The 16,666-nt window shown below is 38.5% G+C and overlaps 1 protein-coding gene and 1 non-coding gene across 3 annotated transcripts in view; both read right to left on the reverse strand.

Annotated features, from left to right (window-relative positions):
• Nucleotides 1–319: 319 nt before the first annotated feature.
• Nucleotides 320–425, reverse strand: LOC132512405 (U6 spliceosomal RNA). The gene has a single exon (XR_009538135.1). It is a non-coding gene; the product is annotated as a U6 spliceosomal RNA (small nuclear RNA).
• A 7,571-nt stretch (nt 426–7,996) lies between these two features.
• Nucleotides 7,997–16,666, reverse strand: part of PPM1D (protein phosphatase, Mg2+/Mn2+ dependent 1D) — a 52,923-nt gene continuing 44,253 nt past the window's right edge. For both annotated transcript variants that reach the window (XM_060133271.1, XM_060133270.1), the window contains exons 5-6: nt 13,136–13,378; nt 7,997–8,665 (exon numbers count right to left, since the gene is read on the reverse strand). In XM_060133271.1, coding sequence (XP_059989254.1) covers nt 8,108–8,665; nt 13,136–13,378 — 801 coding nt within the window. In that variant the 3' untranslated portion in view covers nt 7,997–8,107. The remainder of the gene's footprint in view (nt 8,666–13,135; nt 13,379–16,666) is intronic.

Consider the following 16,666-nt stretch of genomic DNA (forward strand, 5'->3'; position numbering starts at 1 on the left):
TGGGCTCAGTAGTTGTGGCTCACGGGCTCTCGAGCACAGGCTCAGGAGCTGCGTCACACAGGTTTAGTTGCTCCACAGCATGTGGGATCTTTCCGGACCAGGGCTCGAACCCATGTCCCCTGCATTGGCAGGCGGACTCTTAACCACTGCACCACCAGGGAAGTCCCAGCAGGATTTTTTTTTTTAAGTTTTAAAATTTTGCAAAGTTTAATGTTGGTACTGTTTCTTTCCATATCAGTTGGTACAATTTATATCATATTTTATACTATTTAATCTTTGCAAAGACATCATATACACAAAGATACAAATTCGATAACTGAAAAATATGGAATGTTTCATGAATTTACATGTAATCCTGTGCAAGGGCCATGCTAATCTTCTCTGTGTCATTCCAATTTTAGTGTATGTGCTGCCAAAGTGAGCACAAGCCTCACAATTCCACAAGTGGGATTCTTATGAGGTGTAAATAAATTTAAACTTCTCAGAACCAGTTAGAAATTTATACAAATTAACTCGTTGTAATTACTAACTTGCCAGTCTTACCAGGTTGAGAAGTTCCGAACCTTAGGACCTGCTTTCCTTTCTTATCGAAGTTTTCCTGCCAGAACACCATATGTCATTACTTGCCTTGAGTTGGAAAACAGTTTGCATTCACATCTGTAAATGTATTCATCCTCTTAACTTATGTAAGGTTTTTGCACACAATTCTCAATTCTTGAAGAGATAACAACAGATTTTGGTTTTCTACTGTCATGTGAGAGTATCAGGCCCCAGCAGTGTGCCATTGTGAGGAAGTAAAAGTGCTGCAGTAAACCGAAAAACAAAACAAAAAAAACCCAGCTATACTCCGTTTTTTCTCCACAAAGATGGTGTTCGATTCTCTCATCAGCCTTCAAATAGAGAGAAAATAGAATTTGTGGTGATCATGTTTTGAATGGACGTGAATTGTGGGTGCTTTGTCCATATTGCCAGCTGATGAGTCACTTCAGATTATTGGGACGCGGGGAAACGTTTCACAATCTGTTCTTGGGATTGAGCAATCCCAGCTAGGAAACTCATTTTCAGTATATAAGAAAGTAAACTTCAAGCTAGAGTCCTTTTTCTTCCAGTTGCTATAATGGCCCATTGTAATAAATCACTGATTACTAAAACTGCCTCTCCGGTGGCCATGCAAATCAAAAACAAAAGTTCCCAGTTCCCAGAGATTTGTCAGAGAACTATCCAAATGTCAAGGTCAGTTTATACTTTCTCCCCTCTTTTTGTTTGGTAGGATTAGGATTCTCTTTTCAGCCTCAAACAAGCCATTGCCTCACTTGTTTTGGCCACCAAAAACACTTGGACAAGAATCACATGATTTAAGCAGTGGTGAAATAATCTGATTTCACATAGAGCTATGGTGAACATTAATATTTTAATTGTCAGTCAAGCATAAGGAAAAACAAAGAGGGAATTCCCTGGTGGTCCAGTGGTTAGGACTCTACACTTTCACTGCTGAGGGCAGGGGTTCAATCACTGGTGGGGGAACTAAGATCCTGCAGGCCGCGCCAAAAAAAAAAAGAAAAAAGAAAAAAGGAAAACAGGTAAAAAAATCATCATCAAGTGTAAGTTCATCAGTTGTTCAATGGTATCACTCTGGTTGGGGATGTTGTAGCAAGGGTGATTGTACGTGTGTTAAGGCAGGCCGTATATGGGAAATCTGTACCTTCTGCTCTAATTTTGCTGTGAACCTGAAACTGCTCTAGAAAATGTCTATTAAAAAATTACATTTCTCTAAAGTCCTCTAATTGTGAGGTAAAAATACATTAATTACTCACTCCATGGACATTCTCTCGTGCATTCATCAGGCTGAAACTTTTGAACACTACCATTTGTGGTAATTGCCTAAAAATTATAATTCTAAACTTCAGAATTGCAAAACCAACATAATCCAAGGTTATATAACCTCACATCTCTTTAATTACAACGCCTGCCATTTGTCTGCCCTGCATATTACTAGATAACTGTGGTTTCTGAAACACCATTTCCCACATTTCTATTTGAAATTCTAAGTATTTGTTTCCTATCTTGGGTCCCTTCACCCCAACCCACAGATCTCTTTAGCCCACTCTGCTCATTCTCAGGCCCAGCAAACTTTCTGAAAATACAGTGATAATTTTTTTTTGCTTTGTTATTCTCTTGAAACTAGTATTTATAAAGTGGCCATGTAATTTGTCATCCTGCCTAGGAAACCTTCATGGAATGAGGCTCTATTAATAATTAAACCAAAAAAATAAGGTAAAGTAGGACTGTCCCCTGCAAACCATGAAGTATGGTTACCCTTTATCTTTGACACATTAGTACTACTTTGTAACTGTTTTGTGCATGATTATATATTTCTGCATGATTATAAGTCTATTGTCTATTTAGCTAAAATGTAAACTCTTTGACAGAAGTGATTATTTGTTACATTTCTATTCTCCATAAGACTCTGCTCACTAACAGGAAAAATTTCATGTCAGAACCCCAGTAATTTATCCTACAATTTGGAGCTGGTATTTATAATTAAAGATACCAGAAAGTAAAACTATTAACAAAGACCAAAAATTAGTTTCATCCAAAAAAAAAAAAAATTAGTTTCATCAACTGTTTTAATGATGGCCATGGCATAATTTATCTTCCCCTCATATACGTAAACCTGGATAAAGATTGCTTTAAATCAGTGAAAACTGAATATGTAGTAACAGTTTTGAGAAGCTAAAATTTTAATATTAGGAAACATTTATAAACATTTATTTAGCACTATATACCTGCCATTGTAGTAGCATTATCTGCACTTTACAGGTGGGGACCAAAACTCAAAGAATGTTAAGCCATTTAGTCCCAAGTTCAGGCAAAGTGACAGAAGTGCATGGTTCCTGAAGCCTCAGCTTTCTGCCTGAAAAAGAAGAACCCCAAAGAAAGGGAAGGTACCATGGAGACTGTAGAGAGGGAGGAGCTCAGGAAAGTGACCCCACTGAGTACATTAGGCATGAATCTGATCCTAATCAGCATATTAAAGACTTTGAGAACTTAACTGGCAGATAGATCACTGCCCAGGTCCCCAACTAGCTACTGGGTGATGAACACATGGGACAGATCAAATTACACAATGGCAAAGGATTTGGAAAATGAACTGATATTGAAACCACAGACCACAGAAGGTGTGTTGGAATATGTGGCATTGAGACAGGAAGGGGGCAGGGCACAACCTTTTAAAGAATGACAGCCATTGAGGATGTGACATAAACTGGTTACCACAAACTAGGTCCAAGATGGCAGATGATTGACTTCCGCTAAAACTTGAGCCTCAGTATATGCTCAATGTAATACGTCAGCAAGCTAAATGACACACCCACAGGTGCCATGACAGTTCCAAGGCCCACCATAAAAGGCCAAAAAATGGGCGGTGGCCCAATTCCTGGAAATTCCCGCCCCTTCCCCAAAATAGTTGGAATAATCCTCCCACTCATTAGCCTATGAAATTACCCACCACTATAAAACCTGACAACCCCATATCCTTAAGCCTCTGGCCTTCTGAGATGACCCACATTCAGTGTGTATCTCCCTGCGTAAGCCTTCTTTCACTTTATTATGGCTCGCTCTTGAATTATTTCCTGCACGAAGCCAAGAACCCACACTCAGCAGCTGTCCCAGGGACTTGCCTGACACCTGGGAGGGGACGTGACCATCCTCTTGTGCCCCACTTTCTTTCCTGCAACAGCGTGAATTAACCAGATTGACTATCTATTAAAACAATGATCTCCATAAGAGCTAAATAAGATTGTCATAATATTCAAATGTCTAGGATAGAATCCAAAATTACATGGTATACAAAGAACCAGGAAAACCTCAATTTGCATGACAAAAACAATTAACAGATGCCAATACCTAAATGACAAAGAATAATATCTGACACTTTAAACCAATATTATACAAATGCTCTTGCAAGCAACTGTGAACACTCGACATGAATGGAAAATCTCAAAAAAGAGAAGATATAAAGAACTGTAAGCAGATAGGGTAGGGGGTCCTTGGAGAAAGAGAACCAGGCCTGGCTTTCTTGACATAAGAGAAACTGTTTTGGCGCAAGCCATTTTGTGACCTGAGCCTGGTCACGAAGCTTGCCCTTGAACAGGTCTCAGTAATTAATGATATTAAGGGAAGTGAGGGAATTCAGGAACAATGGAAAAGCAGTCAAGAAACAATAGTTCAGTGATAAAAGTCCTAGTTCCTCCCCAAGAGGTGTACATATCCTCTGATACATATCTGGTACAAATCCTTTCCATGTCCCCCATTTCTTGTTTGTAGGAAATAGGCTTCATTCAGCCTCCTGACCTTCCCTGAGTTCCAAAGAGCAGTTTCAAACTGCTGCTTATCAGGGAAGGGGAGGGAAAGCAGAAACAAAGGGGGAGCAGTCAAGAAACGATACTGCAGCTGTGGGCCAGGGTCCTGGTTTCTCCTCAAGGAAGATAACAATATCTTTGAGTTCTGTAGGAACTATGGCCCCCACTCGGGTGGAGAATGGTAACTTAAGGCTGAGCACAAGATTCCTTGAACACGGCTGTTACCTCACCATCGACCAATCAGAAGAAAGTCTGCACGTGGGAAGTCTGATCCCTCTTCCCAAAATGATTCTCCCTTTAAAAACTTTCACGGTCAAGCAGAATCTTCAAAGTTGATTTTTGGACACCAGTCCGTCTTCTCCCCAGATTGCTGACTTCCTGAATAAAGCAACTCTTCCTTTCCAACCAACACTCTCATCTCTTGAATATTGGTTTTCCAGCGGCGAGCAGCAGAACCTGAGTTCGGTAACACCACCACCTTCCTCCTGGGAGAAGAAGCTGGAGATTAAGTTAATAATTGATCATGCCTATATAATGAAGCCTCCATGAAAATCCCTGAACTGTGGGGTTTGGAGAGCTGCCAGACTGGTGAACAGACTCATGTGCTGGCAGGGTGGTACAACCCAAATCCATGGGGACAGAACCTCCTACACTTGGAACCCTTCTGGACTTTCCTGATGTCTCTTCATCTAGCTGTTCATCTATATCTTTATTATATGATAAACCAGTAAACACATTTCCCTGAGTTCTGTGAGCTGTTCTAGCAAAGTATCAAACCTGAGGTGGTGATTGTGGGAATGCTGAATTATAGTCAGCCAGTCAGAAGAGTAGGTGACAACCTGGGACTTGCAATTGGCATCTGAAGTGGGGGCAGCACCATGAGACTGAGCCCTTAACTTGTGGGATCAGATGGATAGTGTCAGACTGAACTGAACTGTAGGACACCCAGTTGGTGTCTGCAGAATATCGCAGCATTGCTTGGTGTAGGAAAACCCACACATCTGGCATCTTAAGTATTTTGAGTGTGAGTAAAGGAAGAAATAGTGTTTGTTTTCCTTTCAGTGGACACGGTTAAGTAGTGGCATAGGTAAATAACATATCCAGAGTAGAATACGAAAGAATGCGGAGGTGCTGTAATGTACTGATGTGGAAAAATCTTTAAGATATAAGATTAAGAGAGAAACAGATGTATAGTTGCATGTCTATGTACAGGTTGGTTGGCTACCCTGGGGACTAAGGTGAGGGTAGTTTCATTATGTACCATTTTATAAATCATGAATTTTGCATCATGCATTATACTACTGATGTATACATTATAGGCAAATAAAATTTAATAAAAATAATATAAACATTAAAACATTATTTGTTAATTGCATAACATCTTTAACTCGTTAAAGAAAAGGCCTAAAAACAGCCCTAGGTACACATACAAAAGAGAGCTAATTTTACCTTTTAGTTATGTATCTCAAACCAAAAATGTTTCCAGTATTAGACAGCTATTAGTATGGTATGGAACTGGACTCTGGCACTATAAATGTGACCTAGGAAAGAATGCTATGACATTTACATTAAAAAATTGATCTGAAAAATAAAGATAGAAAAATTCTTCACAAAAAATTGACTCCAAAAGTGTATGCTACTTGCTATATGTCATTACCTTGGAAAGATCCGAAAAACAAACTCATTAGTTTTGAAAAACTAGCCAAAATTAATGTTTCACCTGAACCACTGGTTCTCAATCTTTTTTTTTTGAAGGAAATTTTTATTTATTTATTTGGCTGCATTGGGTCTTCATTGCTGCACGCGGGCTTTCTCTAGTTGCGGCGAGCGGGGGCTACTACTCTTTTTTTTTTTTTTTTTTTTTTTGCGGTACGCGGGCCTCTCACTGTTGTGGCCTCTCCCATTGCGGAGCACAGTCTCCGGACGTGCAAGCTCAGCGGCCATGGCTCACGGGCCCAGCCGCTCCGCGGCATGTGGGATCTTCCCGGACCGGGGCACAAACCCGTGTCCCCTGCATCGGCAGGAGGACTCTCAACCACTGCGCCACCAGGGACGCCCCGGGGCTACTCTTCATTGCGGTGTGCGGGCTTCTCATTGCAGTGGCTTCTCTTGTTGTGGAGCACGGGCTCTAGGCACGCAGGCTTCAGTAGTTGTGGCACACGGGCTCAGTAGTTGTGCTCGCAGGCTCTAGAGCACAGGCTCAGTAGTTGTGGTGCACGGGCTTAGTTGTTCTGTGGCATGTGGGATCTTGCCAGACCAGGGCTTGAACTCATGTCCCCTGCACTGGCAGGCGGATTCTTAACCACTGCGCCACCAGGGAAGCCCTCAATTAATCCTCTTATGGAAAACTGGTGTGCTTCCAATTGCACAGTTCCTAGGATACTGTAGGTGCATGGTCAATGTTGAATGCATGGATTAACTCTTCAATGTCTCATTTAGAGTCCTATTCTAAATTAATAAATTTAAAAAATTTCTCTTTGTAGAACAATTTATCACACCAAAAGAACATACTCTTAGTATTTTGGTATTAGTTCCTTTTAGTTTTTTCTTATATTACCAAATAATAATTTTATTCATTTTTAATTGCTACATAATATTTCATCAAACTCTTATAAGCCATAACTGATCTAACCATATACTTATTATTGTATATTTAGCCTGATTTGATGTACTCTAAGTTAAAATTAAAAAGTCAAGATTGCAAAAATAAACATTACATGTATTTTAAGTTGTTACTCTAAAGCTTGATCATGGCCTAACAAAAAGTTAATATACACCATTTAAACAAACCACTAACAAAAATCCAGTAACATCAGTAACAGTTCACTGATTTTATTAGATGAACAAACATGTCCATACAATCAATGAAAACCATAGGATATATAAAATAATTTAAGAAATGTTGGGAATTAGCAGCACCATCCGTTATTGACATAGCAAGAAAAACTTCACATATTTTATGCAAACACTAGAAGAGAATATAGCTACTTTTAAGACCTACTAATGCCACTGAATGCCTGGGATGATTGAGAAGGGCATCTTTTTAGGCAAACCTACCTCCTTCTACTTCAAAGATTTGGTGAGCAAATCTGATGATTAATGTTTAGAAAAAATGCTACTGAATGAAATAAGAGATACTGCATAGTATTTTAATTAGGACAAGGAGACTAAAACCCAGCTGCTTTTGCATGGCTCAACACTTCTGCTTCTATGAAAAATTTAGTTCTGAATTATGAAATCAGAAATAAAGAATAATTTTTAAAAGACACTAGTTGTCTCTAAGAAACATTAAGTGGAACACAGGTCACTATGAAAATACATCACTTTTCCAGTTTGCTTCATAATTTACTTTAAAAAGTTGTGTAGTTTTCATCACAAGTGACTTATACAAATTTCTTAATAAGCATATTTAAAAGTTTAAATGTACTTCTAAGATCGAATAGATTCTTTTGATTTTTTTTAAACCTTTAGCCCTGTTGTTACATTTACTGTGCATCAGAGTAAGAGACTGAGTTTGTGTGAAGGATACAAATTTACACACATTTTATAGCAACTTATACCCTAACATCTACAAAATTCACATTTATAATACAAGCAAGTACAAGGCCAGGATAAAACTGTTGAATTCCAAAAAGTCAAACTGTATACTATTTTTATTTTGTCCCCTTAAAAAAAGTTCAACTTCGGCACCAAATTCAAAGAGCCCTCTTAGAAGTTTGGAAAAAAAAAAAAATTCCAGATATATTTCAGCAAACACAAACAGTTTTTCTGTGCTGATGAAGTAAAGGATTTCCAATTTTCTTCTGGCCCCTAAGTCTGCGTCGCATGGTAAGTTTAACAGAGTTCTTTCGCTGTGAGTTTGTGGGGAGGCTTGCAGGCTGAGCACCACTACTTCGACTTAAACCATTTCGTCTATGCTTCTTCACAAGAGGGCCAGAGTTGGATTCTTCTAATGTCCTTTTGAAGTTTGTTGGAGGGGTTCTTTCAACTTCTTGAGCTTTCATTTGACCTGGGATCGACATCTTTAAATTTTTTTGGTCCATGATGGTGTTTGTTGAATTGGTAGGCACAAGGCCAACTGACAGGCTGTTATTCAAAGAATCATGTATCCTTAAAGTCAGGGCTTTAGTGCAATTTTCTTCAAGTGGCTCTGGATCTTTTGAGGATACGACTGCAGCCTGGACATTCCCTCGAGCTATCTCAGCTGGGACTTCTAAATAATTCTCTGAGAAGGCATTACTACGAATAAGGGCAGGTATGTGGTCCTTAGAGTTCAGCCTTGGCCATGGGTCCTCCTCCAGTGACTGAAAAACAAGAAGGTAAACAAAGTAAGAAATAATTTATCCTAGAATTCAGCGTAACCATTGGGGAAATGAAAAGATTTCATTAGAATAAGTGACAAATTTGTTTATTTGGGGGGTTTATTTCCTACTTTCTATATTTTAATTTCTGAATATTCAGCAGTGTGGAAAATGTGAAGTGCAACATTAAAGCAACTCTGTCATAATGGAAATTCAGACTGTTGCTTTGCACCCATCTCCCAAACACTAGGTACTGTTCTGTTATTTGAGAAAACAGGACATATGGGAATGTACTGAGTATGGCTGGGGCAACTTTCAAAGATATAAGTGAGGGCTTCCCTGGTGGCACAGTGGTTAAGAATCCGCCTGCCAATGCAGGGGACACAGGTTCAAGCCCTGGTCCGGGAAGATCCCACATGCCACGGAGCAACTAAGCCCATGAGCCACAACTACTAAACCTGCGCTCTAGAGCCCGCAAGCCACAACCACTGAGCCCACGTGCCACACCTACTGAAGCCTGCACACCTAGAGCCTGTGCTCCGCAACAAGAGAAGCCACCACAATGAGAAGCCTGCGCACCACAACAAAGAGTAGCCCCCGCTCACTGCAAAGAGAGAAAGCCTGCGCACAGCAACAAAGACCCAACACAGCCAAAAGTAAATAAATAAAATAAATTTATTTTTTTAAAAAAGATATAAGTGAAAATCATATGGAAACTTTCAGGTATTGTTTTTTAAAAAGCTTCACAGGAGGTTCAGATATGCACCACTCCTTTAGGTGTAGTGCCTCAGATCTATATGTATTCAGAATATCCTCCCATCTCCAGACAGATAAGAACATTCTTCCTATCAAATACAAATCTTCCACTATAATATTTTAGAAAAACATTGCTTTAATACTTTCTTAAGTACAAATTTTAAGCATAAATACTATCTCTTGCCCAAGTGTGTAACATTTCCCTCAATCATTTCCTCTCTCAATCAAATCAAATTTATTAAAATAGTAATATATTCTGAAGAGCCCAAGTAAACCATTTTGTAGAATGGTAAACAAAGACATATTATCTGGTCGCCCTCTGGTATAAAATCCCCTAGGAATAAACGCCTTTCGAGAAAGTGCTCTATAAAAAAGCATATTTATAAAACTAATGTTCCCTTTAACGTTTCTAGATTTAAAAAGAAAAAGGCAAATTGAAGCAATCAAACGCATTTCAATTTAACCATGTAACATGAACATGCTTTACTGAAAAAAAATGAACTTTAGGTCCAGTGGAGGCTAGAGATGAGAAACCCTAAAGTTCCTATTTTGGTACTGCCCCAAATAGAATGCTGCTACCTTTTTTTAAAAAAAAACTAACAATATATTCTTCCTTTCTGGGGTCATTGGCTCATTTATTTATTTTATACTACATGGTTTACTGAAAGCCCAATTCTTATCTGTTTTAACACTGACTAGATGTTGGGCAACAACCTTATTTCAAAATACCAGTGTTGAGAACGGATAACAGGACAGTCTCTGTTCTAGAATATTTACATCTGGCTTTCAATGATATCAACAACAACTTGTCTGTGAATTTATCCCCACTGCATTAGGTTGATTCCAATGCCTACTACCCTGATCACAAGCATGTTCTGACTGACCACAGAAAACTAGTCATTAGTAATTTTTGACTAAAAGTTCATCTTGGTTTAATATAGAAAAAGGATTTGCAACAAGACCAGGCAGCAGATAAATTCTGTAGACAGAAGGCTTCCTACTACCAAACAAGCACATCAATAATTTAGGCACAAGAAGAAAGGTACTAATCAAGCCACTTACAGAAATAGAACATATTGCTCTAGTTTATGCAACAACGTTAGCCATTAGATGGAATTCCTTTACAAAAGAAAAACAATGGGATGATGTCAGAGTTAACACAATTTATTGTAATTTCCGTTGTGCTGTGTCTTTTTAAATTCACAAATTATTATTCTGATACTACAGGTGCATTGGCTTTTCTTCCCCACTTTTTCCTTGAACTTTTCCTTCTCTTTTTATTGGCATTCTGTGGAAATACATTGCATCTGTTAGCTCAGGCAACTGCCTAGACTTCCTAGACTCATCCCAGATTAATGACTACTGTATTGCTAAGCCTTCTTACATGCTCATAAAACACTTGTGATATTGAGAGGTTACGTCCTAAAAACTCACACTTTAAAAGTTTCACTACTTCAGAGATCAGCTTTCTTGAGAGCTCCATATATTTTACAATCCAACAGTAAACAACTAATTACAAGTTGTGTCTAAGAACACAACTGAAACTAAGTGTTAATCCTCTGGAAGAACTCTTTTCCTAATTCCTCCTTCCTATAGCTCTTGGCTTATTTAAAAAACAGCTAAATTTAGTTTTGCCCTAAAGAAAGGATAAAGAAATCTGTGCCATAGTAATATATCACAAACAAAAGTATTTCTACTATTATCTGTCCGAAAACAAGGATTTGACTACCGATTTAGCTTAGATTCAAACAGAAGTTGAATCTTCTGTTTAGATTCAAACAGAAGTTCACATGTCTATAGATAGATAACCTAGTCTCAAGTGCCTAGTCTAAATGTGGGTAGGTCTTAAAAACCATTCAAAATCAACCAAAATGTCATTTATATCTAGATGTTACTAAACATAGGATTACTGTAACAATGAAATACATCAGAGATACTTGTGAGTAGCCATGGTTAAGATAAACAAACAAAACACAATCTTTGGGGCAGAGATTTGTCTTTATTTACTTGTTAGGCCAGAGCCAACAATACTGATTGTTCTGAACGGCTCTAAATATTCTTTCATATTTAGGTGGGGCCAGATGGTTAACAAACAACCACGCCTACATATAAGTCAGTGCATACATAAATCTCCTAAGCTTTACTTTAGTAAAATTGTTAGATCATTATTTTTCAGAATTTTAAAGTATGTTTTAAAAATTATTTCTAGGTGCAATTTATGTTCAATTTTACTAATGCCAATCCACAGACGGCAATAAGTTTTGAGATCAATATTAAGAGTATTTATTCCTATCACAATATCTTCTATCCCCTCATCCTTACCTCCACCTTAACGCCTCCTTCTCTGTACTGCCTAAAGTTCAGTTATTCAAATACAAACACATTAGGAAACACGAAAGTAATGAATACATTCAAATACAGAAACCAGCGAATTCTCAAATGAACATAAGCTCCTTCATAACACTCAAAGAGAATGAAGAGACTTTAAAAGATTTCAATCTGCATTATTATTCAAGAGTTTTCAAAGCAAAGAAAGCTTTGACAAGAAATTCTTTTAAGAAAATAAGCATAAAATATTAATTTGTCAATTTCTAAATGAAGAGTCCATGTAAGGAAAATTAAGTTGCCATATATATAGTGAAGTAAAAGATAGGAAAGGGGTAATAGTAAACTTCCAAGTACTCCATATAGGATCACAATACCCAAAATTAAATAAATTCTTTGTACTGTGTAGCTTTGAACATCTTAAAAAACTGCCTGAATACGTGACATAAAATTCCACTGTGGGGGCTTCCCTGGTGGCGCAGTGGTTGAGAGTCCGCCTGCCGATGCAGGGGACACGGATTCGTGCCCCAGTCCGGGAAGATCTCACATGCCATGGAGCGGCTGGACTTGTAAGCCATGGCCGCTGAGCTTGCGCGTCCGGAGCCTGTGCTCCGCAACGGGAGAGGCCACAGCAGTGAGAGGCCCGCGTACCGCAAAAAAAAAAAAAAAAAAAAATTCCACTGTGTTTCCCATTTTATTGGTCATTCTTCTGAAAGCACGTTCTCAGAAGGCCAGGTATATCAAAACAGTTATCCATATTACTAATTATTAGCAGGAAAAAATTGGGATGAAATCAGAAAAAGGGAAATACAGTAGCATTTAAACTTGTTTATTTCACAGCACATCTTAAATTCATTCAATATTAACATGGATAAGAAATAGGAATGATGTTTCTTATCCATGTTAATAGACAACCAGTTCTAAAGTCTTATATCCTAAGGTCCAGTTCAGTCTTGATTCTGTATGATCTTATTCAAACTGCTCAATATCTCAGTTATATTATCTATAAAATGGAATAACATCTGCACTATTTAGCTTTCAGGGTTATGAGGTTCAAATGAAATACCACATATGGAAGTGCATCATAAAAAATGCTTACAAACTTTCATACTATCAGAAGGGAGTCAATAAGTTCCAAATATTAATATTGTTAATATTCTTCAGGGGCCATATCTAATCACTTTTCTATTAGGTGCTCTACATACAGCTGGCATTCAGTATAGTACCTATGTGTAGATGGCCTACTGACAATAAGTTACATGGCAAAGATCTATCACTTTCTTGATGGTAGCTCAAATCTGAAATTCTATTACATAAAGAATCTGAAAACTGTTTTCAGGTAATACTAACAGAGAAATTCTATTACAACTTAAATTCTAGAGAACTGTGTACCTTGACTGGTGGTGTAGAACACGGAGAAGTCGTCATCACGCAGGTTTCTTGACTATTATAGGAAGGGCTATCAGTCAGGTTCAGATAGAGCTCGTCTTCATTGGTGAAATCTCCCTGAGTGCCCGCTCCTGGAGAGATGCAGATTACTATGGCACTAGTATTATCTGCTCGAAGCATACGCTGCCTCCAGCGGCCTAGAGCTCGATTCACAAGCATTTTGGCACAAGACTGTCCATGCTCACCCTGTTTTTAAAAGAATAAGAAGGAAGATAACAACTCAGACCTTGCTGCCACTACACCTGTATCAAGTGAAAAATCACATGTTCAACATGGCCTACATAAACAATTAAAATTTCAAACTTTATCCACAAACCCCACAACTATGCTAAAACAGTATTGCTCTGAATTAAAAAAATAATAAGACAAGGTCTTATCCTGTGGTTAAATTTCACCTGTATTTTTATCTTTTTGGTAGCAAACTTGGTCTTCATTGTAAACTTACTCAGGAAAAGTTATACAGAAGTTATCTAAAAAGGGGAAGTAAATATCAAGTTATAATAGATAAACAATTCACAAATGAAATAATCACACATGGCAAAAATACTCATTGCAAAGGGCCAATTTCCTCCTAAAATAAGAGCTTCTGCAAATCAAAGACAATCCCAACATAAAAACTGTCAAAGGATATGAACAAAATTCAGAGACAAGGAAATAAAAGTGGTCATTAAATATATGTATACATATTGACATATATATATACATACATAGATATATGTATATATATTGACATATATATACATATATACACACATAGCCATTTATAGATATATAAATGGCTAATGTCAGTCCTATGAAGAAAAAAGCAATACAATGAGTGGTTATAGTATAGAGATCAAATACATACAAACAGAGTAAAAAAACAAAAAAAAAATTAAATGAACTTGTGTTATACAAATAAATGTGGCTTGGAATAAAACTTACAGCATCATACATGGATTTAATAACTGCTAAGTTTCAAAGAACAGAAAAGAAAATGATGTGCTCCAGAAAAGAATTACTTATCTTAAAAAATACCTCTAGAAATAACTGAATAATGAAAATGAGTGGAAATGTTTGAAAAAGAAATGTGTCATGAACTATAAGGGGAAAAAAATTTTACTTAATATGTTATTTTATGTAATGTAATAAAATATATTAATGTCACAGGGAGCTCAGCTCGGTGCTCTGTAGTGACCTAGATGGACAGGACTGGGGGGTGGGAGGGAGGTCCAAGAGGGAGGGGATATATGTATGCGTATAGCTGACTCACTTCATTGTACAGCAGAAACTAACACAACATTGTAAAGCAACTATACCCTAATTTAAAAAATGCATATATTGATGTATTGTAAGTACAAAATATTAATGTACTATAATGTATACTATGTAATAATATATAATGTACTACCATACTATAAGCACTTTATTAAAAAAATATATAACGTATATGTCATTTAACTGTCAGCTATATGCCTCAAGTTTATATATTGAAACCAGATAAAGAACTGGGCTTTTTTCATTCTTTCCTTGGGAAACAGGGAATCATTTTTATTTGGGATTGTCTGATCTTGGTCATATTACAGTATTCCAACACATTAATGATGGCAAACTGCAAAAAACTCCTCTCAGCTCCTTTAAAATCTTAATATTAAGCCATCCTTGCATTCGCAAGAAAAGTACCACTTTGTAAAGATGTTTTTAAACATTGCTTTGTTCCCCCCTTTCTAATATGAAAAAATATGCACTTCACAATTGATGAAAGGCAGCATTAATCTGCAATTCATGAATCTATTACATTCCCCAGTGTACGTATTGCACCACTCTCCAAATACTAGCTCACTGAGAACTCACTGAAGGACTCCTTTCCCTTTCCCTTTTTCAGTGTGCCTGTTTCCCTCCCAGCAAAGCTCCATAAAAAAGAAATCTACATAAGCCATTTCTACTACCTTACTTGCATTTTCCCTCAGCCCACGGATTCTGTTGATTTGGGCCGCCCTTAACACTGTGTCCTTTTCTTCCACCCTACTGTCTCACTAGGTGATGTCATAAATTGTCACAACTTTAACTCCCGTTAACACTGAAATTAGCATTTCCAGGCATTGCCTTTCAGTAACTGCCTACTGAAAATATCTATCTAGATGAACCAAAGGCATGTCCTGTTCAACATGCCTATATGAATTATCCCTCCCTCCCCACAAAATAATGTGTTTCTTCTTGATAACACCTTCCAGCCACCACTAAGAAGTTGGGGTGTCATAATATTCTCCCTCCTTAAAACCCAAGTTCTGTCAGTTCTACCACTTATGTATTTTTTTTAACATCTACATTTCTATTTACTTACTTACTTACTTATTTATTTATGGCTGTGTTGGGTCTTCATTGCTGCGTGCGGGCATCCTCTAGTTGCAGCGAGCAGGGGCTACTCTTCGTTGCGGTGGCTTCTTTTGTTGTGGAGCACCGGTTATAGGTGCGCGGGCTTCAGTAGTTGTGGCACAGGGGTTAATAATTGTGGCTCACAGGCTCTAGAGCTCAGGCTCAGTAGTTGTGGTGCACGGGCTTAGTTGCTCCACGGCATGTGGGATCTTCCGGGACCAGGGCTCTAACCCGTGTTCCCTGCATTGACAGACGGACTCTTAACCACTGCCCCACCAGGGGAGTCCCATATTTCTTTTTGGCTTGTATGTGCATATGTTTTTTTTTCTTTCTTTTTTTTTTAATCCATTGCTGCTTTAGCTCAAGCTTGCAAAAATTTTCATTTGGAACATAACAGCAGCTTCCAAAGAGGAAGCCTAATAGATCCATTAATAAAAATCAAGTCAGGGACTTCCCTTGTGGTCCAGTGGTTAAGACTCTGCACTCCCAATGCAGGGGGCCAGGGTTCTATCCCTGGTCAGGGAACTAGATCCCACAAGCCACAACTAGACCGGGTGCAGCCAAATAAATAAATATTTTTTTAAAAATTAAAATCAGGGGACTTCCCTAGTGGCCAAGTGGTTGAGAATCTGCCTGCCAATGCAGGGGACACGGGTTCGAGCCCTGGTCTGGGAAGATCCCACATGCCGCGTAGCAACTAAGCCCGTGAGCCACAACTACCGAGCCTGCGCGTCTGGAGCCTGCGCTCCGCAACAAGAGAGGCCGCGATAGTGAGAGGCCCGCGCACCGCGATGAAGAGTGGCCCCCACTTGCCGCAACTGGAGAAAGCCCTTGCACAGAAATGAAGACCCAACAAAGCCATAAACAAACAAACAAATAAATAAATAAATAAAATTAAAATCAGGACTTCCCTGGTGGTGCAGTGGTTAAGAATCCTCCTGTCAATGCAGGGGACACGGGTTTGAGCCCTGGTCTGGGAAGATCCCACATGCCGTGGAGCAACTAAGCCCATGTGCCACAACTCCTGAGCCTGAGCTCTAGAGCCCACGAGACACAACTACTGAGCCCGCATGCCACAACTACTGAAACCCTCATGCCTAGAGCCCATGCTCTGCAACA

Source organism: Lagenorhynchus albirostris, chromosome 20, assembly GCF_949774975.1.
Source record: "Lagenorhynchus albirostris chromosome 20, mLagAlb1.1, whole genome shotgun sequence".
In the NCBI taxonomy this organism is placed as follows: domain Eukaryota; kingdom Metazoa; phylum Chordata; class Mammalia; order Artiodactyla; family Delphinidae; genus Lagenorhynchus; species Lagenorhynchus albirostris.